The sequence below is a fragment of the Pristiophorus japonicus genome, chromosome 21, assembly GCF_044704955.1.
Source record: "Pristiophorus japonicus isolate sPriJap1 chromosome 21, sPriJap1.hap1, whole genome shotgun sequence".
Classification (NCBI taxonomy): domain Eukaryota; kingdom Metazoa; phylum Chordata; class Chondrichthyes; family Pristiophoridae; genus Pristiophorus; species Pristiophorus japonicus.
In genome coordinates, this window is record NC_091997.1 from 72,587,917 (window position 1) to 72,611,778 (window position 23,862).

A 23,862-nucleotide genomic window follows, 5' to 3' on the forward strand; every position below is an offset into this window, starting at 1 on the left:
CGTGCCAGATCTATGTCGCCCTCGAATTCAGGTGCAGACTTGAGCCCTCGTTGTGTTTCCTGTTGGCCTTGTTCAGGGGAGGTTCCCCATTGGTGTTACCAGCCAGAACTCCAGGCGGGCAGCAGCCTTAACAGCTATCTGGCTCTTGTCTGCTTGCACCTTGAAATAATGCTGGCACAGTGGACCTCTGCTAAATGAAAAAGACTTGCATTTATATAGCGCCTTTCACGACCACCGGACGTCCCAAAGCGCTTTTGCAGCCAATTAAGTATATTTTGAAGTGTAGTCACCGCAGTAATGTGGGAAATGTGGCAGCCAACTTGCGCACAGCAAGCTCCCACAAACAGCAATGTGATAAGGACCAGATAATCTTGTTTTAGTGATGTTGATTGAGGGCTAAATATAGGCTCTGGACACCGAGGATACCTCCCCTGTTCTTCCCCAAATAGTGCTGTGGGATCTTTTCGGTCCACCTGAGAGGGCAGATGGGGACCTCGGTTTAATGTCTCATCCGAAAGACAGCACCTCCGACAGTGCGGCGCTCCCTCGGCGCCACCCCTCCGGCAGTGCGGCACTCCCTCGGCGCTGCACTGGATTGAGAGCTTGGATTTACGTGCTCGAGCCTCTGGAGTGCGATTTGCACCCACAACATGCTGAGTCTGAGGCGAGAGTGCTACCCACTGAGCCACAGCTGACACTTACTGGCTCAGTAAGGCTGCCTGTGTTTGACAGCTTAGTTCCTGGGCCACTTGTGAGCGAGCACCAGCTGTCTGAGACACAAGCCAAGGCGGCTGCCTTCCCTCTGTTTATAATGCTCTTCCCCGCTCCCAATCCCTGACAGCCATTGGCAAGCTCGGTGGAAGACCCTTGCTGAGCGGTGTGAATGGTAAGCTGTTGACCGCAATCGTGCTGAGGCTGGAGATCTTTTACAAAAAATAAGTCCTATATTGCAAAATTTCAGCAGCAACCACCAGAAAAAAAACCTCCCTGAGCAATACTGCAGAAATGGTCGCGTGCCAAGTCAAACAAGGCCGCAAAATCCAAATTGCAATAAAAAAAAAGGTTTGTCCCGGCTTTAAGAATGGAATTTCGGCAGCTTCTTGGGTGTCAGCCAGCGGTTCAGTGGGCAGTACTCTCGCCTCTGAGTCAGAAAGTTGTGGGTTCAAGTCCCACCCCCAAGACTTGTGCTGAGGGAGCGCTGCACTGTCGGAGGTGCCGTCTTCCAGACGAGACGTTGAAGCGAGGCCCTTTCAGCTGGATGTCAAAGCTCCCACGTCACTATTCGAAGGCTGGCCAACACTTATCCCTCAACCAACAGACTGAGTAAAACTAAAACCGGATTCTCTGATGGTAATCTCATTGCTTTTTGTGGGACCTAGTGTACATAAGAAATAGGAGCAGGAGTAGGCCATTTGGCCCCTCGAGCCTGCTCCGCCATTCCCGTCATAGGCAGTTCCTCGGAATCGAGGAAGACCTGCGTCCACTCTTAAAATGAGTCCTTCAGTGGCTGAACAGTCCAATACGAGAACCACAGTCCCTGTCACAGGTGGGACAGATAGTCGTTGAGGTAAAGGGACGGTGGGACAGGTTTGCCGCACGCTCTTTCTGCTGCCTGCGTTTGCTTTCTGCATGCCCTCGGCGACGAGACTCGAGATCATGGCTGATCTACCTCAACTCCACTTTCCTGCACTATTTTACAATCGGCCACTTTCAGTTTAGGATGATTAATCTGCGAGCAGGGGAAGTTTATTGAACCATTCAATAGAAGGGAACAAACTAACAAAGGAAAACAAATTAAAAAAAAATTGGGAATATGTCTGGAAACTACAAAGGGAATTACTTCCTTCGCTGCTAGAGGTCAAAGATCATCGATTGGATTGGTTCAAAACTCGTTCATGGCAAAAGTTTAAAGGAAAACTGTTAGTTATTGTAAGTGTGGCATCAGTCATGCAGAACTGGCTCTGAATGATCAAATGCAGTGTTGCAGATCCACTGAACCCAGTCTCGAGTTACTGAAATGGATGTGTTATTAATCTTAAGATCAGCTTAGCCTTTTGTTCCCTGTCACTTAGAATTTACCTCTCCCTGCATTGAATTCTTCTAGAATTCCAAGTCTTGCTAAATGTAGGTGTTTTCTCGCTGAAACGCTGTGCTTTTTTTCCACATTGAATTTTTCTGTGTCTTTTTTTTTGTAGAGAAGCATCGGGAATTAGCCAAGAAAGCCCTGAAGAAGAAAGGAATGGGTGGCGGGCCCATCTTGCACCAGCCGAAATCAGGCTCAAAAAGGTTTGTGATTAAAAACAGAGATTGCTGGAAATACTCAGCAGGTCAGACAGCATCTGTGCAGAGAGAGAAAAACAGTTAACGGGTCAATGACATAACATAAGAAATAAGAGCAGGAGTAGGCCATTCGGCCCCTCTTGCTCCGCCATTCAATAAGATCATGGCTAATCTTCTACCTCAACTCCACTTTCCTGCACTATCCCTTGTTTCCCTTAATATTCAGCAATCTATCGTTATGTCTTGAATATACCCAATGACTGAGCTTCCACAGCCCTGTGGTTGAGAGAATTCCACAGATTCACCACCCTCTGAGTGAAGAAATTTCTCCTCATCTCAGTCCTAAATGGTTGACACCTTCTCTGAGACTGTGTGACCCCTGGTTCTTGACTCCCTAGCCCGGGGGAAACATCCTCCCTGCATCTACCCTGTCAAGCCCTGTAAGAATCTTGTCAGAACGCGGAAGGTTAATAATGTTGCTCTGTGCCAACGTGGTCTTTACCGCTTTCCTTGTGTCACAGGCACTTGTATTGTGCGAGTTGAAACTAGCCCCTTTTTGTTTCAAAAACAAACAAACGCTCTAAAGCATCACAGATTGGCTCGGTGTCCAGCACTTTGTTCTGTCGCTTGTTTGACTTGGGATCAAATACAGTCAAGACTGTGAGCGGTTGAGACGGGCCTCTCTTTGTTGATTGTGAAAGCCCACCTAGATGAGTACAGGTACAACGTCCCAAATCCGGCTGTCCGAACACGGGAAATGTCAGAACACCGGACATTTTTGCTGCGGCCAGGATGGTGACATCGGGCGGCAATGGATGAAGTCAGTGCACGCGCGCGGAGTTCCAACGGTCTCTTGGTTGCCCTTGCCGGACTATGTCGTCAGCAGTCATTCTGATAGAATGGAAATGGTGTTCGTTTGGCCGGTCACGAGAATAATTCACAGCCCCACTTCTCAAATGTGGCCACGGTCCCTGAAGGTTGAGGAAAGGACAGTAACCGTTCATCAAATTCCAATGTGTGCAAAATGCTAATTGCCACGATTCAATGTCAATATTTGGGCGGGAAGACTTTGCAGGTTTTATAAATCAAATTGCTATTGGGAAAATGACTCTCGTTTTAACTTTTATTTGCATTTCTTTACCATAAAATTATTTCCAACAAGGGGTAAAAACCGCTAGTGTAGGCATTGACACAGACCTCCGTCTGTTGTAGACGTTATTTTTAAAATTCGGGACCGTTCTGCGCAGACTGCTTCGACACAGCTTCCGGCTCGTTGGCAGGAGCCACTCTGATAAATAGGTGGGTAGCAGCAAAGCTCCCGCTCAGGTGCATGCAACCACGGAGCAATCTGCAAGGTCCCGTGCAGACTGCTCATCGGCGCTTCCACTGTAAATACCGCGCGTGCGCTGAAATCTAAAGGGACAGGGCATTGAAAGAAACGGGGCCCCGCAGATCAAAGTGCAGCTCACAGGGACCACTGGTAGCCAGTGCCACCTTTTCTCTAAATGTTCTTCATTGCTGTAGTTTCTATTGTAGAACCTGTTAAAAGGTTATCGATGTATTGAAGAGGAATGGAAAAGGAGCACTAACGTTAGATTGTGAATGGGAAGATAAAATGAAAGAGCTAAGATTCATCCCATCACGGAGAGTGAAGATGTAAAATTAGCTTGAACAATGATGCAGGGACAGTTGTTTGTGCTGCAACGGCCAGCGGTGATAAAGTGTGGGCAATGTCTGTGGAACTGTTTCCTCGGTATGTGTCAGTACCTTCAGGGAAGAAGAGGTCAGTGAATAAAGTGAGGAGACAAAGGGAAATGAATGGAAGCCAGTAAGTTTTTCTACAGGAGCTCTCTGCGGTGTGAATGGGAAGCTGAGCAAAATGCAAAATAAAGGGCTCTGATCATATAAAATTCTGACGGGACTAGACAGGTTAGATACAGGAAGAATGTTCCCGATGTTGGGGAAGTCCAGAACCAGGGGTCACAGTCTAAGAATAAGGGTAGGCCATTTAGGACCGAGATGAGGAGAAACTTCTTCACTCAGAGAGTTGTTAACCTGTGGAATTCTCTACCGCAGAGAGTCGTTGATGCCAGCTCATTGGATATATTCAGGAGGGAGTTAGATATGGCCCTTACGACTAAAGGGATCAAGGGGTATGGAGAGAAAGCAGGAAAGGGGTACTGAGGTGAATGATCAGCCATGATCATATTGAATGGTGGTGCAGGCTCGAAGGGCCGAATGGCCTGCTCCTGCACCTATTTTCTCTGTTTCTATCTCTGAGCTGTGCACGTGCGAATCTTGCAGTGCCAATAGTTGCTATCAAATGGAACTCGCGACTAAGTCCTGGAGCAGTAAGATGAACAAAAGTTACTATCCGAGGGAGTGTTTCAGCTCCTGCGATGTTGGTGGGTAATTAATTCCAGTTAGTTGCCTTCTATGCACTGCATGGAATGGGCTTGACGGGGCAGTTAGTCTTTATTCCTTCCCTGGGCCATAGAGACTTGTGACCTAAGACTTGTGACTATTTCTAAGCGCTGTTTATCAGGATGTAAAGCTGAATCTACTGTGCAAGTTGTTATAAAAATGATGAGATTGTTAAGAAAGTTACTGATTCCTGGATCACTTTGCAGAGTCATACTCTTCAAGTTCAGTGTTGAGACGGTTTATTCAGCTTTCGCGGAAGCTACAGTAATTTTGCTGCGCATGTGATGCATTTAACATTTATATAACATGATTTCCATGAGAAAATAAAGGCACGAGTCACTGAGTAAAGTGCCATCACAGTAGGAGCTTTTAGTTATTCGACAGCCATTAATCAATCTACTGCAGTGCAGAAATTCATTTGTTTGATGGTCTGCACATCGACTTTTCCAGAGAAATATCAGTCCAAATGACCGAGAACCTCAAAGTTGCAGAGTTTCTTTGGAACCACATGGAAAGCACAGGAATCCATGTCATCAACCTCTCTCTGTCTGCATTGTGTTCCTCCCACTTCAACTTCAAGAATATTTGGACTGGATGTCCCACCTTCTTTCCATTTCACCATGGTGCACCTCCACCGTACAAGGAAAAAATGTTCATGGCGGTGAAGATGTGACTTGATTATTATTTGTCAAAGATTTCTCCTCTCTTTCCCCTCAAAGGTTGCAGCAAGCACATCTTGACAGTTTGCAATTGTTTAGGTGACTGCAGGTGGATAATACCTTGTGCAGGGGCAGGGTATTAACACGGTTCCCCTCTAGCGAGGTTAACCACCTATATATTGTGTTGCTTACCAGTGGGGTGTCAGTCACAGTGGGCTCCTCCATGTAATATAGAAACCTAATCGAGTGCCAGCACCATGGAACAGCGCCCTGCGTTTGCTTTACAGGAGTTGGCAGTTTTAACCCAGCAACAAATTTGTAGACGCACATATTCGACAGTCACTGGCTCCAGATAGATCGGGCAGTTTACCCCAAGGATGGCAGCCAGCAACAGGACAACAGGACATCTTCACTCGGGTACCCTCCTGTAATAATACATGGTTCTGAACAGCCATTCATCGAGTGATTTTTGAGAGAAGCGCCAAATGTGAATCGTTCGTTGTCACTGGATGACTCCAGATGCATCCAGTGGTAAATTGCTGCTTCTGACATTTACATGATCTTTTCAACCTTTTTCACAACAAAATGAAATTCTGATTGGGATCAAGGCTGTTCTGCAAATTACAATTGATCTTGAATAAAGCATGTTAATTTCGTTCGTTGATTTTTGTCACTAAACTTCAAATGAACAAAATAAACTTCAATCGGCAAGATTTTGAACGTTCCCTGATTTTAACAGAATTGTGATTTCCCAAAATCTGTTGAATTTGGATTCTCAAGATTTGATTCTGTGTGTCGCTTCCATGTAAAGATTGTGACTAGTTTACATGGCAGTTTCTCCGTCTCCCCTCCAACAAAATAACACTGGAAATTGAATAACATTTCAAAGCATGCTCAAAAGTTGTTTTTTTTTTGGTAACTTCAAATGGTTGTTTACTCTGAAAACCGTTTTGTTCCCACTCCCACCTGGAAAAATGTCCAGATTTTGTTTTTAAACTGGCCAGGTCCTTGAGTTGGAAATTCGGTCATGCTCCAACCCGTCGGAATCAGTTGGCGAATGGTGTGACGGTGACGGCTTTCAATGTGAACTTTTATTTTGAACTTAATCACTCTCTGTCCTTTCTTCCGTTATAGGTTAGTAAAATTCAATAAAGGTTACTCTGCCCTGAAACAAAACCCAGATGAATCTTTAGTCTCCTTGGAGTCTGACAGGTAAGCATTAGATCCCAACCGTGGGCTTGTCGCATTTTTCTTTACAAATTGAGAAACCTAAATGAAAGGCTAATAGGTTCATCTACAAGGACGTCACCCGGGTTGGAAGGAGGGAAGAGAAGATTAGATAAATGGAGCAGTAATTAAATGGTCATTTTAAAATCTATGTAGGAGGAAGGAAAGACTCTGGGAAGTTAACTGCCGAATTTATAAATTGCTGGATTCTGATTCGGAACTAGCGGTACAACATTTCAGGGAAAGGTTACAACAGCAACTTGTATTTATATAGCGCCTTTAACATAGTGAAACGTCCCAAGGCGCTTCCCAGGAGTGTTATGCTCTAGAAATTTGACCCTGAGCCGCATATGAAACATAGAAACATAGAAAATAGGTGCAGGAGCAGGCCATTCGGCCCTTCTAGCCTTCACCGCCATTCAATGAGTTCATGGCTGAACATGCAACTTCAGTACCCCATTCCTGCTTTCTCGCCATACCCCTTGATCCCCCTAGTAGTAAGGACTTCATCTAACTCCTTTTTGAATATATTTAGTGAATTGGCCTCAACAACTTTCTGTGGTAGAGAATTCCACAGGTTCACCACTCTCTGGGTGAAGAAGTTTCTCCTCACCTCGGTCCTAAATGGCTTACCCCTTATCCTTAGACTGTGACCCCTGGTTCTGGACTTCCCCAACATTGGGAACATTCTTCCTGCATCTAACCAGTCTGAACCCATCAGAATTTTAAACGTTTCTATGAGATCCCCTCTCATTCATCTGAACTCCAGTGAATACAAGCCCAGTTGATCCAGTCTTTCTTGATAGGTCAGTCCCGCCATTCCGGGAATCAGTCTGGTGAACCTTCGCTGCACTCCCTCAATAGCAAGAATGTCCTTCCTCAAGTTGAGACCAAAACTGTACACAATACTCCAGGTGTACAACTGTAGCAACACCTCCCTGCCCCTGTACTCAAATCCCCTCGCTATGAAGGCCAACTTTCCATTCGCTTTCTTAACCGCCTGTTGTACCTGCATGCCAACCTTCAATGACTGATGTACCATGACACCCAGGTCTCGTTGCACCTCCCCTTTTCCTAATCTGTCACCATTCAGATAATAGTCTGTCTCTCTGTTTTTACCACCAAAGTGGATAACCTCACATTTATCCACATTATACTTCATCTGCCATGCATTTGCCCACTCACCTAACCTATCCAAGTCACTCTGCAGCCTAATAGCATCCCCCTCGCAGCTCACACTGCCACCCAACTTAGTGTCATCCGCAAATTTGGAGATACTACATTTAATCCCCTCGTCTAAATCATTAATGCACAGTGTAAACAGCTGGGGCCCCAGCACAGAACCTTGCGGTACCCCACTAGTCACTGCCTGCCATTCTGAAAAGTACCCATTTACTCCTACTCTTTGCTTCCTGTCTGACAACCAGTTCTCAATCCATGTCAGCACACTACCCCCAATCCCATGTGCTTTAACTTTGCACATTAATCTCTTGTGTGGGACCTTGTCGAAAGCCTTCTGAAAGTCCAAATATACCACATCAACTGGTTCTCCCTTGTCCACTCTACTGGAAACATCCTCAAAAAATTCCAGAAGATTTGTCAAGCATGATTTCCCTTTCACAAATCCATGCTGACTTGGACCTATCATGTCACCTCTTTCCAAATGCACTGCTATGACATCCTTAATAATTGATTCCATCATTTTACCCACTACTGAGGTCAGGCTGACCGGTCTATAATTCCCTGTTTTCTCCCTCTTTTAAAAAGTGGGGTTACATTGGCTACCCTCCACTCGATAGGAACTGATGCAGAGTCAATGGAATGTTGGAAAATGACTATCAATGCAACCGCTATTTCCAAGGCCACCTCCTTAAGTACTCTGGGATGCAGTCCATCAGGCCCTGGGGATTTATCGGCCTTCAATCCCATCAATTTCCCCAGCACAATTTCCCGACTAATAAGGATTTCCCTCAGTTCCTCTTCCTTACTAGACCCTCTGACCCCTTTTATATGCGGAAGGTTGTTTGTGTCCTCCTTAGTGAATACCGAACCAAAGTACTTGTTCAATTGGTCTGCCATTCCTTTGTTCCCCGTTATGACTTCCCCTGATTCTGACTGCAGGGGGCCTACGTTTGTCTTTACTAACCTTTTTCTCTTTACATATCTATAGAAACTTTTGCAATCCGTCTTAATGTTCCTTGCAAGCTTCTTCTCGTACTCTATTTTCCCTGCCCTAATCAAACCCTTTGTCCTCCTCTGCTGAGTTCTAAATTTCTCCCAGTCCCCAGGTTCGCTGCTATTTCTGGCCAATTTGTATGCCATGGTCTCTGAATTAACTGTTTCATTCTCCATCCTAATGCAGAATTCCACCATATTATGGTCACTCTTCCCCAAGGGGCCTCGCACAACGAGATTGCTAATTAATCCTCTCATTACACAACACCCAGTCAAAGATGGCTTCCCCTCTAGTTGGTTCCTCGACATATTGGTCCAGAAAACCATCCCTTATGCACTCCAGGAAATCCTCCTCCACCGTATTGCTTCCAGTTTGGTTAGCCCAATGTATGTGCATATTAAAGTCACCCATTATAACTGCTGCACCTTTATTGCATGCACCCTTAATTTCCTGTTTGATGCCCTCCCCAACATCACTACTACTGTTTGGAGGTCTGTACACAACTCCCACTAACGTTTTTTGCCCTTTGGTGTTCTGCAGCTCTACCCATATAGATTCCACATCATCCAAGCTAATGTCCTTCCTAACTATTTCATTAATCTCCTCCTTAACCAGCAATGCTACCCCACCTCCTTTTCCTTTTATTCTATCTTTCCTGAATGTTGAATACCCCTGAATGTTGAGTTCCCAGCCCTAATCATCCTGGAGCCATGTCTCTGTAATCCCAATCACATCATATTTGTTAACATCTATTTGCACAGTTAATTCATCCACCTTATTACGGATACTCCTTGCATTAAGACACAAAGCCTTCAGGCTTGTTTTTTTAACACCCTTTGTCCTTTTAGAATTTTGCTGTACAGTGGCCCTTTTTGTTCTTTGCCTTGTGTTTCTCTGCTCTTCACTTTTCCTCATCTCCTTTCTGTCTTTTGCTTTTGTCTCCTTTTTGTTTCCCTCTGTCTCCCTGCATTGGTTCCCATCCCCCTGCCATATTAGTTTAACTCCTCCCCAACAGCACTACCAAACACTCCCCCTAGGACATTGGTTCCGGTCCTGCCCAGATGCAGACCGTCCGGTTTGTACTGGTCCCACCTCCCCCAGAACCGGTTCCAATGCCCCAGGAATTTGAATCCCTCCCTGCTGCACCACTGCTCAAGCCACGTATTCATCTGCGCTATTCTGCGATTCCTACTCTGACTAGCACGTGGCACTGGTAGCAATCCCGAGATTACTACTTTTGAGGTCCTACTTTTTAATTTAGCTCCTGGCTCCTTAAATTCGTTTCGTAGGACCTCATCCCTTTTTTTTTTTACCTATGTCGTTGGTACCAATGTGCACCACGACAACTGGCTGTTCTCCCTCCCTTTTTAGAATGCCTTGCACCCGCTCCGAGACATCCTTGACCCTTGCACCAGGGAGGCAACATACCATCCTGGAGTCTCGGTTGCGGCCACAGAAACTCCTATCTATTCCCCTCACAATTGAATCCCCTATCACTGTCACACTCCCACTCTTTTTCCTGCCCTCCTGTGCAACAGAGCCAGCCACGGTGCCATGAACTTGGCTGCTGCTGCCCTCCCCTGATGAGTCATCCCCCCCAACAGTACTCAAAGCAGTGTATCTGTTTTGCAGGGGGAGGACCCCTGCACTACCTTCCTTGCACTACTCTTCCTGCTGGTCTTCCATTCCCTAGCTGGCTGTGGACCCTTCTCCTGCGGTAAGACCAACTCGATACACGTGCTACTCACGTCATTCTCAGCATCGTGGATGCTCCAGAGTGAATCCACCCTCAGCTCCAATTCCGTAACGCGGTCCGTCAGGAGCCGTCAGAAGAAATTAGGGCAGGTGACCAAAAGCTTGGCCAAAGAGGTAGGTTTTAAGGAGCGTCTTGAAGATGCAAAGAGAGGTCGAGAGGCGGAGAGGCTTAGGCAGGGAGTTCGAGCTTGGGGCCCAGGCAACAGAAGACACGGCCACCAATGGTTGAGCGATTATAATCAGGGGTGGTTAAAAGGGCAGAATTAGAGGAGCGCAGACATCTCGCGAGGGTGGGGTGGGGCGGGCTGGAGGGGAGTTGTGGGGCTGGAGGAGATTAGAGATTAGAGATTAGAGATTAGAGATTGGAGGGGAGGTGGGGGTGTGGTTGTGGGGTTGGAGAACATTACAGAGATAGGAAGGGGCGAGGCCATGGAGGGCTTTGAAATAAGGATGATCATTTTGAAATCGAGGCGTTGCTTAACCGGAAGCCAATGAACTAATTTTGCGCCTCTCCACCTTGATTTTCACCTTATTGCTACGTCCTGAAGGCACTGACCGCTTCGCAGGGTTGCAGTTCCACAGGTGACAGGGTGTCCTCCTTGCGTTGCTTTTGGAAGCCTTTACGACGAGTGTGTCAGCAGGCTATTCAGTCAATAAGGGCATCACAACGGCGCCTCGTCTTGCCCTCGCCTGCCCGCGTTTCCAGCCGGGCAGCGATCTCGAGCTGGCGCCCTTGGCATTCCCCGCCCCCTCCATCTCTAACCGGTTTTAACACGCCAGATGGCGTGGCTGCAGTCTGCTAATTCTACATAGATTGGGGGCTGTTGCCAGCCGTGTCTGTATTGCTCAAATGGGGATATTTTACAACCAGCATATGGAAGCATTTCTGGTTTGGGATTCTGTGATCAGGATCCATGATGTGGTTTGCAAGAGGCTGCAAACCCTTGCACAGCACACACACAAGCCTCTGATTTTAGCACCATCCTGCTAGCCACCTGAATCCCCTGACATTACTGAAGATTTAATTTTGAAACCAAAGCGTCACTGTCACTAATCTCTATTTCACCTTGTGCAGAACAGCTTCAGGCTGTTGGGGTGCTGGGGACTCTGCCAATTTCATTCACAGCATTCCCTGTTGCCTTGGTGACCATAACAATCCTACAAACCCACAGCGAGTGACGTTGAAGCTTACAAGTTCCTACGCCAATGTTTTTAGTCGGAAAGCGGAAATTTTGTGGCAGACTCCGTACAAACCGATTTGGAATAAGCATTCATTTAATCAGTTACATCAGCTGTGGCTCAGTGGGCAGCGCACTCGCCTCTGAGCCAGAAGGTTGTGGGTTCAAGTCCCACTCCAAGGACTTGAGCACAAAAATCTCGGCTGACATTCCCAGTGCAGTGCTGAGGGAGCGCCGCACTGTTGGAGGTGCTGTCTTTCGGATGAAACGTTAAACCGAGGCCCTGTCTGCCCCCTCAATTGGATGTAAAAGATCCCATGGCACTATTTTGAAGAAGAGCAGGGGGAGTTATCCCCGGTATCCTGACCAATATTTATCCCTCAATCAAGATCACAAAAAACAGATTCTCTGGTCATTACCACGTTGCTGTTTGTGGGAGCTTGCTGTGCGCAAATTGGCTGCCGCGTTTCCCACATTACAACAGCGACTACACTTCAAACAAGTACTTCATTGGCTGTAAAGTGCTTTGACAACCAGTGGCTGTGAAAGATGCTATATAAATACAAATATTTCTTTTTGCTTAATAAATCTTGTGCACTGTAAACTGGTTTTTGTATTCTTTTCCAGTGATGGCGAATTTGAGTCCAAGTATTATTCCTCATCGGGGTATTCCTCTGCAGAGGTGAGCTGATCGTCACACTTGTTTTACGGACGTGTTTATTTGCAACAGTAAATTGCTCTGATTGGGTCCACTTGATCACATGACCTGATCGGGGGGGGGGGGGGGCGCAGGGTTGGAGATTTCTTATTCAAAGAAAGTTAATGTTTTTTTACACAATGCATTTCTAAATTTAGGAATCACCATGTTAAATTTGCACAGCAAATAAAAGGAAGATGGCAGGATTTTTGGCTTCTCTAAGTTGAGCGGAATTACTCGAGAAAGGAAATATCAGGAATGAGGATGTTGCCAGGAGTGGAGAATTTTAGCGATGAGGAAAGATTGGATAGGCTGGGGTTGTTTTCTTTGGAACAGAGGAGGCTGAGGGAAGACCTGATTGAGATGTATAAAATTATGAGGGGCCTGGATAGAGTGAATAGGAAGGACCTATTTCCCCTTAGCAGAGAGGTCAACAACCAGGGGGCATAGATTTAAAGTAATTGGTAGCAGGATTAGAGGGGAAATTTCTTCACCCAGAGGGTGGTGGGGGTCTGGAACTCACGGCCTGAAAGGGTGGTAGAGGCAGAAACCCTCACCACATTTAAAAAGTACTTGGATGTGCAATTGAAGTGCAGTAAGATACAGGGCTAAGGACCAAGAGCTGGAAGGTGGGATTAGGCTGGGTAGCTCTTTGTCGGCCGGCGCGGACACGATGGGCCGAAATGGCCTCCTCTGTGCTGTAAATTTCTGTGATTCTATGAAAACTTAAGGCGTTTGAGAAAACAATTGCCGATGATATTGAATGGTGGCTCGAAGGGTCGCATGGCCTGCTCCTGCACCTATTTTCTATGGTTTCTATGACCGTCTGAGCAGGGCGGGGGAGATATATAACTGCTGTTCCCACACAAGGGAGAATTGGAAGGATCAGTCACTGGCTGTACTTGCGCACATAGCGGTTGGCTCATGATTGCCAGATGCTTGGGTCCTTATCACAACAACAACCTTTGTATATATAGCGCCTTTAACGTAGTGAAACACCCCAAGGCGCTTTACAGGAGTATTACGAGATTTAAAAAAATTGACACTGAGCCGCATAAGTAGAATTTAGCGCAGGTGGCCAAAAGCTTGGTCAAAGAGGTAGGTTTTAAGGAGCACCTTGAAGGAGGAAAGAGAGGCGGAGAGGTTTAGGCCGAGACTTCCAGAGCTTGGGGCCTCGGCAACAAAAGGCACGGCCACCAAAACCTTCAAATCTCCTCGCAATCTTCACAGCTCCATGGAGAACAGCTCCCTTCATTCCTGGAATCATTCTCGTAAATCTTTTCTGCACCCTCTCGAAGGCCTGCACATCCTTCTCTAAAGTGTGGTGCCCAGAATGTAAGAGTGTGCATTTGATCACTTGTTTCACTTGCTTAAAAAAGGCAACTTCTCTCCCCCAGCAGGTTAATCAGGACTTGAACCGTCAACTCCTGAAGGACGGCTATCACCTGGACGAAATCCCAGACGATGAAGATCTTGACCTAATTCCTCCGAAGCCTGTTACCTCGTCGACCTGCGCTTGTTGCCAGGCAGAAAACTCTTGTACTGTGCAGTAACTGCAGCCACTTCCATTCCCATGTCCAAAAGATAATCTCATTTTAACGCAACTGAATTTTTTAAGCATTGCATACAAGAAACTGTGTGTGTGTGTGTGTGTATATAAATATATATATATTTTGGCTGAACTTGTTAAAGAATTTATAACATGAGGAACCACATTAGCAGACCAGAGTCAAGTTTCAAAAACATAGTATGTGGCCATTACAATTGCTGATCTCTTGTATTAAATTCAGTCCATGCCCCTTTAATCGTACACCGTTCACATCTGAACTGATGACTTAAGATCCAGGTGATAACCCAACTGCAAGACTAAACACTATTGCTAAGTTTCTCCAGATGTACAACCCATTTTGGCAGTAGCATAATTGAATGGGTAATAATGTAGCATTAACTTGAAATTCCTGCCCTAATGTAATCCCTGTCTCCCCTTATTTAGCCACTGATCCAAAGGGAGGCTTGAAACAGAAAGAAAATAACATTGAAAGTTGGAAAGAACACAAGAAATAGAAACGATTGGGATGGAATCACACAGTTCGCTATTTTAGTGGGGCACTTGTATGTAGTTTCTTTGTGTGCTAATTTAAAAGGCGTTGACTTATATTAAATGGGCTAACAGCTGATGGTGGGCAAAGGGATTTTGGACAAATATGTGTTCAGTGTTTGCACATTAAGAACATATAAGAATTAGGAGCAGGAGTCGGCCATTTGGCTCCTCAAGCCTGCTCCGCCATTCAGTAGGGTCATGGCTGATCTGATGAATGGACAGCACCACTTCACCCCATCTGAGGACTAGATTTAGGGGGGCAGGATAGGAACGAAAGATTGAGAGAACAATAGTTCCTTCTGCCACCGGTTTTGATTATTGCTGAGAAATTAATGCAGGAGACAAGAGAGGAGGAAAAAAAGAGATAGAATCTGAGGGACAGTAGCGGATTCTAACTTTCAGATTTGTCTTCGGTCAACCGACAGGAACAGGAGCGCTGAAATGAAACTTGATGGTGATCTGTATTGAGCCTTAGTTTTTATACAGCGATGTTATGCATTAAGTGTTAACATTTTATAATGCTGTCACATGCACAAGGCATCATCAGAACAAAGCTCAGTTTGGGTAGCTTATTTTGGTGCAACGGTAATTAATATTTAGCATCCAAATTGTGTAAAATAAATGAGAATTTTTTTAACTGATTTTAGCCACCCAGTTGCTGGGATCCTTTACTGTATAAATATTTCACCGTAGAATTGTACATTGTGGATTGTTCCTTCAAAAGCAGCGCATTGAATAAGTTCCAGATTTGAGCCACGTTGTCTAAAAAAGGCACTGAACAATGGCGAGATGTTTCTGCAGAGAAAGGAGGAGGGGAGGATGGGTTTGAGAGGAACCTGGGGGTTGCCCATCTGTCATGCACCAGTTGGCGTGCTTTTGGCAGGGAACTGGGAAGCAGCTTAGGTGGCCATTTGTGGCCAGGTAGCCTCGAGCAGCGTGGAAGAGGCTGACGGAAGGTAACCCAGGCACGGATTCTGACACAGCGTGACATTGTGCAGCAGACCCCACAGTTACCACATGCGATGTGCTTTGCTGCAGTTTTCCGATGAAAGGTGCACTGACCGTGGTTTTATCAGCAGCCACAAATGACTTGCCCCTAAAAGCAAGGTACCAAATTAGCAGGTGAGGGGAGGGGCGGAAACCAATCTTCTTGCCATCCAGTGAGGGCAATCTGATTGGGATTTTATGGGTGCGTCTAATGAAACCTCTGTACTAAATGCCCGTGGCAATAACCTGACGTATAATACATGGTTATAGAGCAACGATAAGCTGGCTATCTAGCCCGATTTATTCCACTGTGTCGCAATCCAACTGTATGTTTAATAGTTTTCAAACAAACTATTATTTATACAGTTGGGGACTACATAGAACAAAATGGCCGAGATTTCAAAGAGATCAGCTTTTGCAATCCCACCGTATTAACTACTGCATTCGATTAGTTGGGAAAAGGACTTGTGGTACTATGAGCTTTTGCGCAATGGATGTCTGGTATGTTCAGTTTGAAGGCAGTGAAATCTGATGCACTTTGATTTTTGTCTCTCCATAAGAACGGTTCTTTAGACCTGTTTGGTTTACATGCTTTTTTTTTGTGTCTAAACGTTGAGCTCGAACTGCTTGAGGTTGGCCTATTTTTCCAGTGAGATGCACTTTCTGCTCTAACAATCGACTGTCCATATCTGCATCCTCTGGCAGAGTACTGCCTGTCGATTGGACTGTCTGCTATCCTTCTCCGAACAGCTCCTTTTAAACAATGCCACTGGGTTCAAATATCGATTGTACAGATTTACTATCTTGTGATGTTTCAGCCTATTTCCTGCTAGGACAGGGGTCCAGGGGCTCATTTTAAAGCACTAGTTCAGTCCCTTGCACTTTGATTAGCTACCGATCCCCTATGTCCACCACATCCACACTGAGACATTCATTATAGCACTAATAGGCTGGGCAGTTTTTTGAAACTCGCATGCTCAACACTTCTTGTTTTAGGGATGTGGAGTTTTATTGTATATTTAATGCTTGCTCATTCAATTAAGTTGTTTGATTTACTTAACGTATGCAACAATGTATAAAGTCTGGAGAATTAAAAAAAAAATTCTCTGTCCAACTCAGCCGACACACTAATTTTCTTTTATTTTAGATGTTTGTCTATGCGTTGACCAAAGTTACATGTGCCTTTGCGCAGATTGTATTCCTGTGTTTGAGCGTCCTGTGTCTTGGCTTCAGCCAGCTCTTACATTTTTTCACTATTTAAGGAGCCAATAATTAGTAAACTGAAAGCCTCTGCTTAAACTGTAAGGGGAGAAATCATAGACATTTACAGAACGGAAGGAGGCCATTTCGGCCCATCGCGTCCACGCCAGCCGACACAGCTATCCAGTATAATCCCACTTTCCAGCTCTTGGTCCGTAACCCTGTAGGTTACGGCACTTCAAGTGCACATCCAAGTACTTTTTGAATGTGGTGAGGGTTTCTGCCTCTACCACCCTTTCAGGCAGTGAATTTCAGACCCCCATCACCCTTTGGGTGAAAAAAACTTCCCCTCAAATCCCTTCTAAACCTCCTACTTTAAATCTATGCCTCCGGGTTGTTGACCCCTCTGCTAAGGGAAATAGGTCTGTCCTATCCACTCTATCCAGGCCCCTCATAATTTTATACACCAGAAATGATTCAGCATTGCACAGCTTCTATAATTAAATAGCGCTTTGAGTCTCTGGCGTGATTACACTGTAAATATTAGTGTATGAATAATGAACGCATTTGTGGCCTATTATAATGATTGTTTAAAATGGGCAAGTTGACACCTCCATAAAGTAGCCCACCAAAGAATTGCTTAACGCTAACGTTTGCACAGTTTCAGTGTGCGGATCTATATTGGAAAGAACACTCCAGGCAAAGTCTTATCTGTCCTGAGCCATAACCCCAAGACATTGTGCTGGAAGATAGTTTATTTAAAAGGGGCAATCATGTCTTAAAAATGTCTTGATTGGAGAACTGCCCCAAAGCCATGAATTTCAGGTTGATGAATTCTTGAATTGAAAGTATGGGCTTTCTATTATCTGAAATTTAGAGGAAAACAGCACCATTTACAGTGTTTAGATTTCAGTGGCGCAGTTACTAATGGGCTATTGATTCGTCCAATTTTTAGGCCAAAAAGGCACTTTGGTTTAACCGTTCCATCGCTGGGAAATTCAGAAGGATGGCGATTGAGGGCTGCTAACGCAAGGGTGCCGCTGTAGGTTAAACCAAAGGGCAGGTTGTCCCAGCTCCTTCCGTGGCCCCTGCTTGCAGCTAGATGAACGATGACCGAGGCCGAGAAGTTGGGAAGTGTTGGTTGAAAGGCGGGAGGGGAGCACTGGAGGAAATAAAACCTCTAAATGCAGCAGAAATCCCCATCCCCACCCCCGCCACTTGGAAAATACGTGTGAAGTTTACTTTTGTTTGGCTTTTCTGCCCCCCCTCAAATTTATTTTGCTAATGCAGTTACCAAAGAGACTCCATTTGGTTTGGTTTCCACGACTTTTTGCTAAGATGCTGTTGTAACCATGTAATGGATCTGGCTGGTAACAAGTAACACTTTCTGTCGTGAGTTGGACCTCACGTACTTATTTGGTTTCCTGTATTATTGTTTGTACATAAGCTGCTACACTGACTAAAATCTTATATGTTTCATAAACAGCAAATCATGGTGCTGGCTCCTAGATTCATGGCGCCAAATTGTAGGGTTCTTGTATTTCATCCATCAAATCCCCCTTGCCACATGAACAATCCCTTTCCCAGCATTCGAACGTAGAATAGAATCCTATGTGAGAAGACTGGCCTGTATCCACAGATAGTGTACAATCTTGGCCCCAGTGACCTGCCCTGTAGATGCCGATAAGAGTTGGATGTGAACAACTTTTGTACATTGCTAAAAAGATTCAATACCAAATGGATGCAAGGGTCTAAAACTCTCTCTTCTCCCTCCCTCATACATCAATTCTTTGTCTTGGGGAGGCAGAACATATATTTTAATTCTGTTAAATTATACAGTATTCTACTTGCCCAGTGCGATTTATTCTGGAGACTGCTACATGCTATAATTCAGTTTATTCAATAGTTGATATGCAAACGGAATGTAGGGTGGCTGTGATGTTAGCCAAGGAGACTTGATCAATATTTAAAAATAAAAATAAATCCAATTTACAATCATATAGAAATCCTGGGTGAGGTAAAGTTATTTTATAAATTAGTTAATTTATTTGAACTTGGCCGCGTAATATTGTACTCCAAACCTCCGTGGATAAACTGCTCAGCTAGTAAATGCTGACATCACCAAACTCCATTTACATTTATCCTATTAAAAAAAAAATGTATTCTGGTTCTGCTGATGTGTCTTAAAAGCTTTGAGTTAATTGCTTTTCCCAGAATTTGATTATGAACTGCATGTTTGTGCAGCTAATTAAGTGGCATTTCCACCATTTCATACACAATTGCAGCTAAATTCATCGGCACTCTTTTCAGTTGAATTGTGTTGGGGTTGGAGAGTATTGCCATACCTTTGTGTAAGAACAGTGCAGTGCAGCTAACACTTTTCCCCTCCATTCAGTATATCATCAACATGTTACAGTCTATTTACTGTGAATGCTGCATTAAAAAGAGGCTCTAGCGGTGACCCTGAATTTGACTTGGAGAAGGGTGGGCAGTGTGGTGGCCAGAGAGAGAGAGGAGTTAGTATCAGCAATTTGCAGCTAGGCTACTATGTGGAGCACTTTGTGGCAGAGAAGGAGATGGGGACGACGGACTAGAAATTCGGCTTCGGTTTTTCGGCGCTACAAGTGTCCAAAATGGCGTTCGCGCGCGCACAATTCTGGTGCGACCGCCGGCAGCCTACCGATTGCACGCCGAGCCGTCCCTCCTTCAGAGACCCCTGCGATCTTACCCAATCGCTGAACAGTGGCGGGCGGACCCGAGCGGCCTCTTGCCGCCGTGCCATCTGCATGACGACGGGATCCGAGGCCCAAAATCCCGGGCTCCTCGGACCTCCCCAGTTGAGCGCGGGGGCCTGTTGGCACTTCGCGGGTAAAGACGTTAGACGAATATCTAGACCGGCCTCTCTCATTGGCCCAGTGCTGCCTGTGATCCCCACAGTCAATTGTCAATAACCTTGTGCAAAGATCTCACTATATGTTGTGGGCTTTGGTTGTTCAGAAGGGTTGGCTTGCAGAAATGCTACAAATACACGGGTTTGGAGCCCGTTGTTGAAATATTTGATGGCATCTAAGAAACAGCAATTCAATCCGCTTGTCTAATTTGAGAGCTTCGACTCGTGATTCAACTTGTGAGCTCATAATACTGTGAAAGGATGGAAAGACAAATGGTCTTTTGGGGCCAAAATAGAAATTATTTCTGGGGGAAGTGGCACAATTATATGCTGCTAATTATCGAGACTGCAATACTGGCACTTACTGAGAGAGGTTTTTTAATTCATTCGCTACTATTGCGATAGTCTTACCCTTTTGAGTTAAAAGTCAGGGTCAACGAAAACCGAAAAAGGAGTTTTAAAAATAGTGTGTGGAAAGACATTTGAAATTCTATAGACGAGCTCAACCATGAAATTTCTGTGAGTATGGACATTGATGTGGATATATTTAAGAAAATTGAACGTGATGCAGTGTGTTGTGTTTGTGTTCTCTGGAAGCTATAATGGATTGTGAAAATGCACTGGACCATATGGGTTCTGAATCCGTCTTTACGTTTTCAATGTACACCATATAGATCGGGTGCTTGCAGAGTATAAAGACTGTGCAATACATAGACTTAACTACATTTTATTAAATTGCATTTATTTTTTGTATGTTATTGGTATGGCAGATTAAAATAAAGAATGCTTTAAAAGACTTTGGCCTGTTCCGTGTTTGTCAGCGTTGCTCTGGCTCCCGATGGGTCACTGTGTGTAGCAAGCCATGCTGATCGGATAGTCCCAGGTTTAATGCTCAACTCTGTACCGCTAGCTACCCAGCAACTTGTGTTGAGATAACCAGCCATGCAGATCAGAAAGCTCCCTGTGAAAGAACTTGCATTTATATAGCGCCTTTCACAATCCCAAAGCGCTTTACAGCCAATTACTTACTTTGGAAGTGCAGTCACAGTTGTAATGTAGGAAACGCAGCAGCCAATTTGTGCACAACAAGCTCCCACAAACAGTAATGTGCAGATAATCTGTTTTAGTGATGTGGGTTGAGGGACAAAATATTGGCCCCAGGACACCGGGGAGAACCCCCTGCTCTTCTCCGAAATAATGCCATGGGATCTTTTGCGCATACCTGTAATGGGGCCTCGGTTTAATGTCTCATCCGAAAGTTGGGACCTCCCGACAGTGCAGCGCTCCCTCAGTACCACACTGGGAGTGTCGGCCCAGATTTTATCATCTATTTTGGAGCGGGTATTTGAACCCACAACCTTCTGACTCGGAGGCGAGTGTGCTACCCACTGAGCATCTGTGCTGAGTTACCTGATCTCAAGTGGGTGAATAGTTGCGATTAAAATAAGTTATCCACAGTGCGACTAGGTTAGCAAATGAGGGTATAGGGCCCAGAAGAGCCGAGGGCCCTGGGGTAGCATGGGCCAGCCCACACTGCGATATGTGTGCGCACTAGGTCTGTGCAGCAGAGCAGGTATCCAGTCGTCCTCATTAACCCTTGCCACTGGACCAAGACCTAGCTCTGTCAAGCCCGTGTGGTGGCTGGTGTGCAACGACCACCACACGTTAAAAAAATCCACGCACATCTTCCACCCTGGAGTTCAGATCTGGAACATCGGGTCCTCCATTGAAACATCTATGAACTCACCTCTTCTGGTGTGGAAGCAAGTCATCCTTGTTGGAGGGACTGCCTATGATGAGACTAGAGAGGGGAAAAAGTCAATTGAGGCTTATGAGTGTGTTGGTGTGTGTGCAAGGGGAGCTGAAGGGGACAGGAGCAAGCTCTGCTATGCTTCCCTCTATGGTTGAATGGCCTGTTGCCAGTTACTGTCTGCTCACACATGAAGGTCAGCTACTTGGATGAACTACGGGAGGGCTGCTCACAGGACTGTACCTCGTCAGATATTTTGGTGGGGAAAAGAGAGGAGAGACATACACACTTGTTTTACATACTTGGGAAAATGATAAACTTCTTAATAATTTCCTCCTCGTCATGTGGACTTCAATAAACTGAACTCACACTAAATCTCCAGACTGGGGGCTATCGGTTTCGAATGCCTGGCGAAAGTATGTGAAGCCTTTCATTGTGATGTGATGACTGTACCGACTTCACTGTCCTTTCACCTACTGGGCCCACATCAGGTATGTCCAAAATGTCATGGATTACAACGAGACAACTGTGCAGTGCATCATGTTTCTTTATTAAGGTACTGGTTGAGAGGGAATGTTGACCAGAACCCTCGGGAGAATTCCCGACTCTTCATTGAGACTGTTCAGAGAAGGCTCACTAGGTTGATTCCGGAGATGAGGGGGTTGACTTATAAAGATAGGTTGAGTATATTGGGCCTATACACATTGGAGTTCAGAAGAATGAGAGGTGATCTTATCAAAATATATAAGATTATGTGGGGGCTTGACAAGGTGGATGCAGAGAGGATGTTTCCACTCATGGGGGAAACTAAAACTAGAGGACATAGTCTCAGAATAAGGGGCCGCCCATTTAAAACTGAGATGAAGAATTTCTTCTCTGAGGGTTGTACATCTATGGAATTCCCTACCCCAGAGAGCTTTGGAGGCTGGGTCATTGAATATATTTAAGGCGGAGATAGATTTTTGAGCGCTAAGGGAATAAAGGGTTGCAGGGAAGTGGAGCTGAGTCCATGATCAGATCAGCCATGATCTTATTAAATGGCGGAGAGGCTTGAGGGGCAAGGTGGCCTACTCCTGCTCCTATTATGTACTTAACTTCTTAAATTGTGCAGTGCGATCTCTTAACATCCATCTGAACAGATGGGCCTCTGAGATAGATAGATTTTTGGAGTCTAGGGGAATCGAGGGATATGGGGATCGGGCGGGAAAGTGGAGTTGAGGTCGAAGATCAGCCATGATCTTATTGAATGGTGGAGCAGGCTCGAAGGGCCGTCGGGCCTACTCCTGCTCCTATTTCTTATGTTATTGCCAGAACAGAAAGATGCCAATGCAGCATTGCTTCAGGATTAGTGCTGGAGCCTCGGGTTAGGGGAGGGGGATTTACATTGCGGGATGATGTGGTGCTGTCGAGTAGCCGTGGGGCACTGGGTTCAATATCCGCCTAGATTGGCAGGAGGAAAGGCTCTCCGTCAACTGCTGGAACCAAGTGAGCGTGGGGCAACTTCAATCCAGTGGTAGGCATGGGTCCACGGTGGAACAGCGCTCCCAATTGGGCATTAGATTGGCCATCTTCCTTAGAAGAGCCACGGATGCATGCAATTGAAAATGCCACAAGGTTGCTTTCGGTGGCTTACTCCTCGAGCACAATGTTGAAGCATTTTCAGGCATCCTGAAGGCATTCCAACAGGAACACGAAATGGTCCTTTCTCCAGCTCCGACACCCTTCACCTCGATACCTGTGAAAATCTACTAAAAGGACACTGCTGCATTTTAAAGTTTTGAGTTTAATGTTGAATATTGGGCCATATCTATTATGAATAATAGAGCGATTGTGCAAAGCAGTGTGACTAACACACATGGGCAGAGATTTTAGTGAAAGAATTCAGCTTTAGTAAGTTCTTTTAAATGAGTCTCCTTTTCTCACCCTAATGAGCAGTACTGACACCTACGCTATTATGTTTAGTTCTCTACACTGGCAAGCTGAAGCTGTAATTAGCATCATTAGCATAATGATGATTAATGTCTGTTGTTTTTAATAAAAAACAAATCAAATGTGGTTTCTCTGAAATTGTAGCGCACAGAATTACAAGGATGAGACCAGAAATGCGAGGGTATATCAGGAAAGGATGAACAGGCTTACTCTCTTCTCTCTTGAAAAAAGAAAGCTGAGGGGTGACCTAATAGAGGTCTTTAAAATGATGAAAGGTTTTGATAGAGTGGATTCAGAGAGAGTGTTTCCACTTGTGGGGAAGAGCATAACTAGAGGCCATCAATATAAGATAGTCACCAAGAAATCCAATCGGGAATTCAGAAGAAACTTCTTTACTCAGAGAGTGGTGAGAATGTGGAACTCGCTGCCACAGGGAGTGGTTGAGGTGAATAGTATCGATGCATTTAAGGGGAGGCTGGACAAGCATATGGGGGAGAAGGGAATAGAGAGTTACGCTGATAGAGTTAGATGAGGAAAGACGGGAGGAGGCTCGAGTGGAGCATAAACGGCGGCATGGACTGGATGGGCCGAATGGTCTGTTTCTGTACC

At 45.3% G+C, this 23,862-nt stretch overlaps 1 protein-coding gene across 2 annotated transcripts in view; it reads left to right on the top strand.

Moving 5' to 3' along the window:
- fam219b (family with sequence similarity 219 member B) overlaps positions 1 to 20,370 on the top strand; it is a 43,455-nt gene extending 23,085 nt beyond the window's left edge. Inside the window, exons 3-6 of one of the 2 annotated variants that reach the window (XM_070865066.1) lie at positions 2,196 to 2,286; positions 6,498 to 6,575; positions 12,327 to 12,381; positions 13,797 to 20,370. In XM_070865066.1, coding sequence (XP_070721167.1) covers positions 2,196 to 2,286; positions 6,498 to 6,575; positions 12,327 to 12,381; positions 13,797 to 13,949 — 377 coding nt within the window. In that variant the 3' untranslated portion in view covers positions 13,950 to 20,370. Of the gene's footprint in view, positions 1 to 2,195; positions 2,287 to 6,497; positions 6,576 to 12,326; positions 12,382 to 13,793 lie in introns of both variants that reach the window. The other variant, XM_070865065.1, reaches the window with a different exon arrangement.
- The last annotated feature ends 3,492 nt before the right edge of the window (positions 20,371 to 23,862 follow it).